At 44.4% G+C, this 12,555-nt stretch overlaps 1 protein-coding gene across 1 annotated transcript in view; it reads right to left on the bottom strand.

Moving 5' to 3' along the window:
- LOC101850813 overlaps positions 1–12,555 on the bottom strand; it is a gene marked incomplete in the record, with an annotated part of 50,482 nt that overhangs the window by 11,609 nt on the left and 26,318 nt on the right. Inside the window, 3 exon segments of the mRNA XM_035970492.1 lie at positions 297–482; positions 2,012–2,213; positions 3,081–3,250. Of these exon segments, the coding sequence (XP_035826385.1) occupies positions 297–482; positions 2,012–2,213; positions 3,081–3,250 (558 nt within the window).

Genomic DNA, 12,555 nt, shown 5'->3' with positions numbered 1-12,555 from the left:
ACACACACACACAACAGCAGAAACAACAACAATAACAACAACAACACAACGTGGACAAAGTATACACATCACTGAACCAACAACAACAGCAACAACAACAGCAACAACAACATTAACAACAACAACAACTACAACAACAACAACAGCAACAACATTTCGAACGGATAGGCTACCACACACACACACACAGCAACAACAACAGCAACAACAACAACACAACGTGAACAAAGTATACACATCACTGAACCAAAAATGAAACCAAGAAAAAACCCAACCCAAAACAAACTATTTTATACCTTGAAACTCTTGTCTTTGTTTCTCAATAAAGTTTCCTGAGGTGAGACTTTCCTTTTCCCTGATCACCACAGTGAAGGTAGTTTCCCCGTTCCGATAACCTGGGACCCAGCTAACATTCAGGTCCAGCCTTCCCTGAGGGGTCAAGGGTAGACTCTCCAGCTCAACTTTTGTCACAGGGCTTGCAGCTATGACGAGAAAGACAAACGTTTGGTACAAAGCTAACAGTATATCAGTAATAATTTTTTGAAGAGACTTGAATTAGCATTGTTTGACTCAAAAGATGTTAAAGACATTTCTTACATTGGCATTTAAAGTAATCTACGGGTAAAAAACGGAATGACTTCCGTAACGAGCTACCCCTTCAACAAACACAATAAAAAGAAGGAATCTAGACCTACCCCTACCCTAACCCAACCCCTACCCCTACCCCTACCCAAATCCCTACCACAAACCCTAACCCTAGCCTTAACCCTAACCCTATCCCTCTTTCTATTGCATGGTGGTTGCTCGTTACAAAATTCCTCCCTAAAAAACACCCACCAAGAAGAGGTATTAAATAAACAAGCATAAAATTACTTTCCTTCTATCCCAATAGAAGAATAGAGAGGTGAAAGAGAACCCCCCCCCCCCCCAACAAAACAGTACCATGCAGAATGAAAAAATGAAGTAAAACTTTGGTCTTTGAATGGTACCCTTTCAAATGGTAATGATATGTTAGTTCTATCTAGCGTATGGTGTGACATATAAGAAACAAAGCAGATGGGAGACAGAGAGTAGAGACTTAGAGAAGGATAGTAACATTTATTTAAATGTGTCCACAATATTTGTTTGTTTTAGTAAGTTTTTTCGGCGCTCGCAACTGCATAAGATCACAGCATTTGTGAAGCTGTATTGTAAACTGCTGACATCTCTTAGAACAAAAATGTTTTATAAGAATGATTTCATGAGTGCCAACCAGACACAGTCAGAATGGGGGTACAGAAATTTGTGTCAGATTTTATCGGTGGTATCTATGACGATATTATGGAATAAGCCTACAAGACGTGAATAAGTGAATTAATTCTGTTCCCATGTACCAAAGGTCTAATCACTGATTATTTGGTCGGGAGGGGGGGGGGGCAACGAGTACCGTGTGTTATCATGGACAGAAAACCCAACAAGGACACTACTATAAACAACAAAATCCTGAAGATAAATCTTGTTGTTCCTTTCAAGGAAATTAAGAAGTTTTCATGTAGATAATAAGATTAGATCTATGTCTCTTTTTTACCATAATCCAAAGCGTGTTACTGTTTTGTATTTGCTGCTGGGCTGAAAACATCATGACAGAGGAGAAAACAAGTGACTAGAGATGACAACAAGAAAACTATCAACACACAGACTATTCTTTTCTTGGACAGCACCACGTATACAGCCTGTTATGGCGTTCAAATCTTTTCTAATTGAAAAAAGAATAAACGGACAAAAACAGTTCTATAAAAGTAACTTCTTTTTTAAGACAATGAATAAATTTGGCAAATTAAAAAATTAAAACTCACCGTCACTCACACAGATAAGAACACAAGAATCACATCATCATGTACCCATGTCTTTCCAAAAGTAATCTTACCAGCCGCACATAGAAAAGTACACAAGAATAGCCATGTACACATGTCTTACCAGCCTCACACAGAGAGGAACGCAAGAACCACACCATTATGTACGCATGTCTTACCAGCCACACTTGTCTTGAAGGATACCTCACTGTCGGCCCCACCACCGACCTCTCTACTATAAGCACGGACATGTACAATGTAGTCTGTGCACGGGAGCAAGTCTGTCACTGTCACCTCAAAGACCATTTGGGAATCACCAAGATCTGTACTGTCATATTGACTCACAGGAGATGAAGGATTTGGGGATTGACACTCAGAAACCTGAGATGGGAGGAACAAATAATTATGAGTCAGTCAAGGAGATCAATTTGAAAACATTTTATCTCAAAATCTAAAATCAACAATATTTGAAGATTTCTTCCCTGTCCAAGATGGAAAATGTCCGTGACACAATTCTGTTTCTGGCTTCCTTGGGATTCCGCCTTGAACAGGTTCCATTGCATACTATACACCAGAAGTGTTGGTCCCCCACCCCCACCCCCACCCCCTCTTCCCCCGCCCCTGCCAGAAAATCAAATGGACAAACAAGTACACTGGTGACAAAGCTGTTGTGGGAAAGTGGTCTATAGTAAGCCTGATAGCAATACAAGCAGAAGCTTACAGTCTACTCACAGAACACCTGCTTAGTGTAGTTTTAGTAAGAGTTTTACGGCTCTTGCCACACAAAAAGGTCATATAAATGTCGAAGATAGAGGTGGTACAGGAGAGTAACAAACACAAAAAAGGAAGAAGGAGAGATAAAAACAATAGATGTTTGAAAGGAAAGAGGGAGCAAACCACACCAGAGCATCCACCAACTACGTCCTACAGAACAGGTGCGAACGGATGCTTGGTAAATATTTGAACAAAAGTTTTCAAGTCCAATTGAAAAACACACAAAGCATAAAAAACATTTAAGGACCTGCCCCCATCCCCCCCCCCTCCCAAAACCTAAAAATTATGGAAGATATCCAGTGGAACAAACTTTTCTTAAGTCTAAAAGAATTAAAGTCGTACTCTTAAGGTTTGAGTGTTATTTCACTAGACATGAGCCTCAAAAGAAAAGCTCTACATAAACACAATTAAACACGTACACACACAAGATAAACTTAAGTAATGTATTGTAAGAATCAAAACCATCAAACTCACATTACAGTTTGGACACTGTACGTGAAATTGTTTAATGCACTGCCCGCCTGCTGTCACCCAAACTTTGTATCCTTTTAGATTGCCGTTAGGTTGTGACGGCGTTCGCCAGCTCACCACAACGCCAGTAGCAGTGACTGAAGATTGCTGGTAGCTTAAAGCATCTACAGAACCTGGAGCTGTGAACAAGACAAAGGTAAGACAGCTTAAAGCATGCTGTGAATACACTTTTGAATACATTCTTTTTGTGCTTCCTCAAGCAACCAAGATTACAGTGGAGATTGTCTAAGATGGCCACTTATTGTAGAGGGAAAAATGGTTGTCTGAGATAGGTGGATGTTTTACAGTGTGTCATTGTACTGACAAAAAACACAAAAGCACAAGGGGGTTGTGGGTGAGTGGGAAGAGAGGAGGTTTGTACAGGTGACTGTCTTATACAGGTGACCGTTTGTACAGGTGATTGTCTTATACAGGTGGCCGTTTGTACAGGTGTGTGTGTGCATAAAATTAAATACATATTTCTTGAGAAAAAAGGAAGTAGTAAGAAAGGTTTTGAAAATGGGTATTCTAATGTAAAGCGCATTAGGCTACTATTTTGGAAATACGCTATATAAATGGTATATATTCTTCTTCTTCTTCTTCTTCTTCTTCTTCTTCTTCTTCTTCTTCTTATTATTATTATTATTATTATTATTATTATTATTGTTATTATTATTATTATTGTGGTATATAATTCGTAGGTGATCACCAGACAAGCCAGAATCACGTGAAATAAGTGAACAAACTCAGTGTAGCCTAGTGAGTGTAGGAGAATAAGGGAGCACAGGGGCTATATAAACCGACGCGAAGGTTGAACCGGCCTTCCGAACCACGACTAAAAAACCTGGTTTGAGCAGGGATCGAGGCTACAGACGAACAAAGAGAGAATTTTACAACCTACAGACGACCGAGTACATTTTTTTTCTTGTTTTTATTCACAGATCCCGACCGACAAAAATGAAATTCTCCACACACATCAACTTCCTTGACCGACCAGAACTTGTTCAACATAGACCAAATACATACATCATACATCTAACAGGAAGAGGAGCAGGAAGGAAAGACGACAACCTATTGAAGCAACACATCATCACACGTTTTGGACTTCAGGACAAAGACATCATGAAGGTATACCGCAACATCGCATCCTTTAAAGCCTACATTACATTCACAGACAACGTAGAAGAAACACTCATCCATGATCAACATTTCCAAATCGATGAAGACACACAAGCACACATGGAAAAGCTCACATGAGAGAAAAAACGAATTTTTTTATCATGGATTCCTCCTTCTTTTCCGCTCGACGCTATAAAAGACATTTGCCACACCTTCCTTGACGACGAAACATCTATAAAAATTATACCACAACGAAGCAATACAAACGCCGACAAATATTTAATTCTCGCCGAGTACGACACCGACGAGGACATACCGCATTACGTGACAGTCGGACTAAGAAAAACAGAGACAGAGACCGAGACAATTACAATCTTTGTGACAATTCCGAATCGCCCAGTGGCCTGTCACTCCTGTGGAGTGCCAGGTCACTGGTCCAGCCAATGCCCACGAAGAGTACGATGGTACGCTCCACCTCCACCACCAACATCATCATCAACAACATCAGCATACAGCAACGCAGTCAGACGAACAACCACAGAGAAAACGCCGCTCTTGCCAACCCCAACACAGCCAACAACACTTGGACCGATCTCACGTAAACCCGCACCAAGACTTCCACAGTCCAAACCAAACTCACCACCACCATTTCCACCACTACCGCAAGCCCGGCAAGTATCAGCCCTGACACCAACCGCCCCACCCCTCGCCTCAACACCCGCCACCACTTCAGCACCCACCACCGCACCCCTAACAGACTCACCAACAACAGCTACCGAACAACAGACAGACTTTTTCGACCTTCCAAGCCCAGTACTAGACTGGGCCAAAGAAAGAATAGACTTTAAAAAGACACAGAAAAAATCCAAAAAGAACAGACGAACGATAACAGCAACGGAAACGACAGTGACGGATAGGAAGAGGACATCAAACGACATAGTACAACAGAACAGATTTCAACTACTCAGCGAAACTGACGACGATAGCGACGGTGCAAAGAACAGAAAAAAGAAATTAGCAAGGACAGAAGACAAAAAACGTAGAAAACATGACGACTGACAGTGACTTATTTGATTTCTTTTTAAGTCCTAAAATTAATGTTTCCATTTTTTAAATTCATATTCCTTGAACATCACAGGATGAATGAACTAAAAGTATGGACACTGAGAACGCAAGAGGAACGAATGGTAAGCTGCCCCAACTAACACACCTCATTACCTTACCATGCACAAACCAGACTTTTTATTACTACAAGAAACTAACAACCCCCACAACAGAAGCAAAGAACCACGGAAAAGATAGGTGTAAAATATGTAGACGAAACAAAAGAGAAACAGTAGAACATATATTCTACACATGCCCGCACATTAAACAGAGCAAACAAGCACTAGCAAAATTACTCAACGCAAACGCAGACACACAAGTAGACATACAAGCAATCTTTCTAAAAATACTCCCACCACAGACAACCACAACATTAGACTTCAAATCTTAACAGCATACAGTCATACAGAGAAGTCATTTGACAAGTTAGACAACAAACAACCTTTAGCGACACTACCCACACACCCAACACTATATCGGAATATTTTCAACAGAAAATTACATACACCTTTAAAACAGAAACAAAATGGGCAGTATTTGAAAGATGATTGAGCTGTGGCGAGAGTGAGCGAGTAAATGTTTGAAAGCGAGCAAAACAACGAGGACAGAGACCGAACGGACGAATTGTGTTAGACAAGACGAGACTGCTCTGTGAGCACAGAGTAACAACGACTCGAAAACCCAGGGGTCGAAAGGCGACGGGTGTAAGAGAACACAACTAAGGAATGAACGAAATTAAATGAATTATTAAATGAAATATGTACATGGAACGAACGAGAATGAATGAAAAATCATTTATGTATATGCGAGTGGAGGAGGGGGGAGGGGTACGAAAGAAAAAGCGGACGGGGATGAGCCGCAAGTGTATTTGTCGAATGACTGTGTGAGAAAGAGGGGGACACTAATGAGCCCCAGAGTGGATGACTCTTGTGGTGTTATGTTTTTGTTGTAAACCCCCCCCCCCCCCCAAAAAAAAAAAAAAAAAAAAAAAAGACCAATGAAGCCCCCCCCCCCCGGCGGCTGCCTTGTCCTTTATTTTTTGTATCTATTTTTAAAAAAATAAAAATAAATAAATAAATAAAATGGATCGACACGACAGGTGGGTCGACGCAGTGTATGGAGCTCCGGACCTGTACGACCCACACACATCGTTTCCCGCTCGAAACAGTGAGTATTGAAACCAACGTAGATTAACTAACGAGTAGAATCTAGGATTAGATAGCACTTATCATCTCATTACAAGCTATTTCGGCTTTCATTTGACGTGTGGCGTGGGGGCCAGGCGGGATCGTCATCGTTGAGACCTTAGGCTAAGCTAGGCCCAGATTTAGATCTAAAACTCTAGTTGCTGTAGTCCAGATCTAGGGGTTTTGCGGTGATGGCAAGAAGGTCAAAAATGGCGATGGGCCCGAGTATCAAGTAGGATGTGCTCAAACCGTTTGCTGGGGAGGGGACGTCGAGGCTTGGTTTCAGAAGGCGGCATTAGGTGACAAAACTGACCCACATTGAAGACGTGGCAAGTTTTATCCCATTGTACCTGGATGGGGGAACTCTAGCTGTGTATCTAGAGATGAGCGAAGAAGAGAAGGGGAGCTTAAAGCTCATCAAGACGAACTTGAAGGAAATGTTTTGCGACAACCAGTTCGTTGGTTTTGCAAAACTACGTGAGACGAGGTGGACCGGGGAACCGGTGGACGTATACGTCAATGAGTTGCGGAGGGTAGGCAGGTTTTGTGGGTTCTCAGGAGAGGGGCTGGAGCAGCTGGTGAAATTGGCTTCTGTCACCGCTTTCCAGACAGCATAGCCTTGGAACTGCAACATGTGGTAGGGGTGGAGTCTATGAGAATTGCAAACATTATTGGTAGAGCTAGGGTCCTGGCAGCAAACAAGGGAGCAGTAGTAGGTGAGGGGCTAGCAGCCGCAGCGGTAGATCAGGCAAGGGGAAACAAAAAATCGTGGGGGGGGGGGGGGGGGGGGAATGATGCAGAACAACACCAGTCAGGTGAAATGTTTCATTTGTGAGGAGGGACATTTTGCTAAAGAGTGCCCAGAGAAGTTAAGCAAGAAAAAGTCACTTGTGTGCTACAGGTGTGGTGGGGAAGGGCATGTTGCGGCGTACTGTGAACATGCTGGTAAAGGTAGTCGTGGGGGAGGAAGCTCGAGGCCAGGGAGTGACGCAGAGTGCGTCACAGGTGTAAAAGGGGTCCCAATGATTACAGTCACCGTGCAAGGTCACAGTCGACACTCACTGATAGACACAGGGTGTTCGAACACCATGATCAGGGCTGGGCTGGTCGACAGATGGACCGAAGATGCGGTGCAAACATCAGCATTTAATGGAAGAGTCGTTGAATGCAAAGGCATGGCGCAGATTCAGATGGAGGTAGATGGCGAAAAAAAAAAACAGTACGAGGGCAACTGTGATTGATAACATAGTCTGGGGCATAGATGTGCTGATTGGCACGGATGAAATCGGACAGCTAGGAGGGGTGACGGTGGGGCAACACAAGATCCAGTTTGGAAAACGGATGGCGTGTTTGTTTTTAGGGGTGCCAACAGGGGAACAAACATGTCAAGGGGAAGAACTGCTCATTCATGATAAGGATTTCGATGCAAAGTATGATGGTAAAGTAAGGACGGTCAAGTATTTCTGGAAAGGGGCAGGCTAGGGGACACCGGACTTGAAAAATAGAGTCGCACTCTATGACAGGGGCTTAGACGGGGCAAAACGGGAGAAATTTGAGCAGGAAGTTGAGCAATGGATTAAGGAGAGGATCCTCGTTCCTTGGGAAGGAGATTCAGGGGGAATTATCCCACTTTTGGCGGTGGAACAACCCACGAAGAACAAGGTCAGTCAGTGTTAAACTTTCGGAAACTCAACGAACTGGTGGAATGCCAAACGGGGGACGAGCTAATCGATGTCTGCGCGGACACTCTTCGTGAGTGGAGAAGGATTAGTGGAGAGACTCAAATCGTGGATTTGAAGAGCAGCCTACCAACAAATTCGGGTGAGCCCAGAGCTTTGGAGATTTCAACTAGCGCGATTCAAGGGCCGAACCTACTGTTTGACGAGGTTGAGATTTGGGTTGAACTCTGCACCTAGCATCATGACAAAGGTGCTGAAGGCAGTACTTAGCCAGTCCGAGGAGATCCAAAAGGCCACAAGCTCGTATATCAACGATATACTGGTGGACGTGTCCAGGGTGAACGCCGAGGATGTGATTTCACACCTGAGGTCATATGGGCTGGAAGCTAAACCCGCAGTACAGTTGGAGGGTGGGTCGGCACTCGGGTTGAAGTTGACGAGGGACGAGAACGGGTCACTGGTTTTCGGGCGGAACGCAGAGGTACCGAAGGTGGGCAGAAAGCTGAGTAAACGGGAACTGTTCTCAATTTGTGTTAAGGTGGTGGGGTACTACCCAGTAGCCGGATGGGTACGCCTGGCTTGCAGCTTTGTGAAGCGTCAGGTTAAAGGAACCGGTTAGGACGACTATGTTGGGGACAAGGGGCAGTCAGTGATGGAGGACATTGTGAAGCAAGTGGCACAGCACGACCCAGTTGGAGGAAAGTGGAAAGTGGACCGATCCAAAGAGGGTGTCATATGGTGCAATGCAAATGAAATCGCCATGGGAGTGATAGTAGAAATTGGCGACGTGTAGGTTGAGGATGGGGCTTGGATGCGCAAAAGTGGGGATTTTCATCACATTAACGTGGCCGAGCTAGAGGCAGTGCTAAAGGGGATCAATTTGGGGGTAAAGTGGGGGCTGCAGAGGATGGTGGTTCTGACAGACTTGGCAACCGTATGCAGGTGGATCAAGATGACGCTGTCGGAGGAAAGGAGGATCCGGACGAGCGGTGCAGTAGAGATCTTGATCAAACGGACGTTGACGACGCTGAAGGCCTTGGTTTAGGAGCTAGGACTTGAAGTGGACGTTAGGCTTGTGGCGTCGAGGGACAACAAGGCCGATAAATTGACTAGAGTCCCCAGGTCATGGATAAGGACTGGCAACAAGTGCAACGGTTCGGTTGCGTGTGTCTCAGCGTCTGTAGTGAAGCAACTGCACGATAAGCACCACTTGGGCGTTGAGAGGTCATGTTACCTGGCAAAGAAGGTGGATCCGCAGATCACCAAGGAGCAGGTGAAGCGGGTGGTGCAGAACTGCGAGAGATGTAGTAGGATAGACCCGGCTCCTGGAGTCCACGATGTTGGAGAATTGGGGGTTTGTGGGATCTGGGAGCAGCTGGCAATTGACATTACGCACTACCGTGGTGTCCCATTCCTGACCATGGTGGATTGTGGACCTGGTCGATTTGTAATCTGGCGACGGTTGAGAGGTGAAACTGCTAAACACATCATTGACTAGTTGTGGCAAGTGTTCCACGAGAGGGGGCCGGTAGGGGAGGTTCTGCTCGATAATGCCACGGCATGTAGGTCACAGCAATTCGTGGGGTTCCTACGGGACTGGAACGTGAACACCATGTTCAGGGCAGCGTATAGGCCTAGCGGAAACGGGATAGTCGAACTAAATCATCGCATTATCAAGGCTATGGCAGAGAGGGGGAACATCTCATCATTGGAAGCAGTGTATTACTACAAGTGCTCTCCCAGGCGTGAGCAGTACGAAGACTCGATTCCGCACAAGTCGGTTAGGACATATGAGTGGAGGCAGCCTGATGAGGCACCCGTAGAACTAGAGTGTGGAAACTCTGTCCCAAAGGCCTCGTTTAGTGTTGGCGAGGAAGTCTGGGTCAAGCCGGGTAATGCAAAATGCACATCGGAGTGGGGCTGCGGGGTTGTCACGAAGGTGAACTCCGCGAACAACGTAGAGGTTGATGATATGCCGCTGCATGTCTTAGACCTTAGACCTATCAGGGGTGAGGGGGGAACCGCAGAAACAGAAGATGGCACTTCAAACGAAGGTGAACAGGGTTGTGAACCAGAAGAGCGCCGAGAGATTGACGGGCGTTTCCCGCAACGGGAAAGTAGGGCCCCGTTGTGGCAGGACGATTATGTCCTGGGATAACCGTAACGCGGAGGGGGGAATGGGGGGGGGGATGGAGAGAGATTTGTTAGGGACGGGACGTCAGGACTTTCTTGAATATCCTCCCCATGTTTTGTGTTTAGTATTGTCATGATGGGTTAAACTGGGGTGACTCGTGTATTCTCTTTATGTGGGGTGTTGGTTTTCATCGTATTGATCAATGAGATCAAGGGGGCGTGTGGTCTTTAATTCGCTGTGATCACCAGACAAGCCAGAATCACGTGAAATAAGTGAACAAACTCAGTGTAGCCCAGTGAGTGTAGGAGAACAAGGGAGCACAGGGGGTATATAAACAGACGCGAAGGTTGAACCGGCCTTCCGAGCCACGACTTAAATCTAGGCTGAGCAGGGATCGACGTTACTGGTGGGTCGACGCAGTGGATGGAGCTCCGGACCTGTACGACCCACACTCACCGTTCCCCACTCGAAACAGTGAGTATTGAAACCAACGTAAATAGACTAACGAGTAGAATCTAGGATTATATAGCACTTATCATCTCATTACAATAATTATTATTATAGAGGTGGCCGTTTGTACAAGTGACTGTCTTATACGCATGGCACTTTGCACAGGTGATTGTCTTATACAGGTGGCCGTTTGTACAGGTGATTGTCTTATACAGGTGACCGTTAGTACAGGTGGTTGTCTTATACAGGTGGTCGTTTGTACACGGTCCACTGTATTATCTCAGCATTTCATTTTGTACAGAGAAAAGTAAAACAAAAAACATGGGGGGGGGGTGGGAGTGGTATGGTCAAGTGCATTTACACAAGATGAAAGTGAAAGAAGAAAATAGAAGTCTTTCTGTAAAAGGATAAAATGCATTTAACAATTCTATCAGAAATTTGATTTACTGAATGAAATAAAAAATTTAAACATTCTTTTGGAACAAACTCAACTCATTCAATCTTCTATCTGCATGTGGCTCTGAGAAAAACCCATCACATGGTGCGTGGGGATAACTTTTAAAACTGAATTTTTCATTTGGATTATTTTTTTCTTGAGCATTTTGCTCTTTAATTGGGTGTAATTGAAGCTTTCCGCAAAATTTATAGTAGTTCCAAACACACAACAGTACAAAGGGTTTTACCTGAAAGTCAATACACTTCCCTTTCTTTTAGAATTCTTCCTCAGGAGGTGTCTATGACAGTAAGTGTCCACCCAAGGAGTAAACATCAGACGAGATTGTTTCAGAAACTAGAACATATTGGCCTGCTTTGTGTCTCAACAAAGTGCACAACATAAAAACAACACACATAAACAACATGACATACCTGCACCGTCTGTTGTAAAAGATCCTGTCCTTGAGTCACCAGGTTTACTGTCGCCATTGTAGGCTGTAATCGTATAGGTATAAAAAGTATTTGCGACCAGATTCTCAAAGACCACTGTATGGTTAGTCACTCGTTTGCTTTGAGGTGCAGACCCTTGCCGTGTCACTGTCACCCAATAATTAGCGACACAGCCATCCGAAGGTCCAAACTTGAGGACAGTACGCGGCACTGAGAGGGTACTACTTCCAAGTATCACTGCTCCAGGCTGGGCAGGCTCTGAAAACAGACATGTCCCGAGGTATTAAGACAACACAACTTCCATTCACACATCACGAGGTATTAAGACAACACAACTTCCATTTACAGGTACCACAGAACAAAAAGTTACCTGTGTCACACACAACATACTGCAGCAACAGCATTGTGAATATTTCTGACTTTTGTTCAAAACACGATAGACTGGGATATCATCAAGAGGTGTTAAGACAACTTTTCTCAGTCTCCATTTTCCCCAACTATATCCTCACCAATATCTTCCCCATGAGTGTTGCGTTTACCAGAGATCACTGAGACTTGACGTGTTTTTTTGACACAGGGGAATACTAGTGCTTGGTGCCCACATAAACATATATCTTTCCCAACTACCACAGCCCAGATGTCCACATGTATACATAAAGTACTGTCCCAACTATGGCAGCCCAGATGTCCACATGTATACATGAAGTACTGTCCCAACTACCACATGTATACCTAAAGTACTGTCCCAACTACCACAGCCCAGATGTCCACATGTATACATGAAGTACTGTCCCAACTACCACATGTATACTTAAAGTACTGTCCCAACTACCACAGCCCAGATGTCCACATGTATACATGAAGTACTGTCCCAACTACCA

Source organism: Aplysia californica, unplaced genomic scaffold (genome assembly GCF_000002075.1).
Source record: "Aplysia californica isolate F4 #8 unplaced genomic scaffold, AplCal3.0 scaffold00273, whole genome shotgun sequence".
Lineage (NCBI taxonomy): Eukaryota > Metazoa > Mollusca > Gastropoda > Aplysiida > Aplysiidae > Aplysia > Aplysia californica.
The sequence above is the reverse complement of the archived record's forward strand: the minus strand, read 5'-3'. Positions and strand labels throughout refer to the sequence as shown.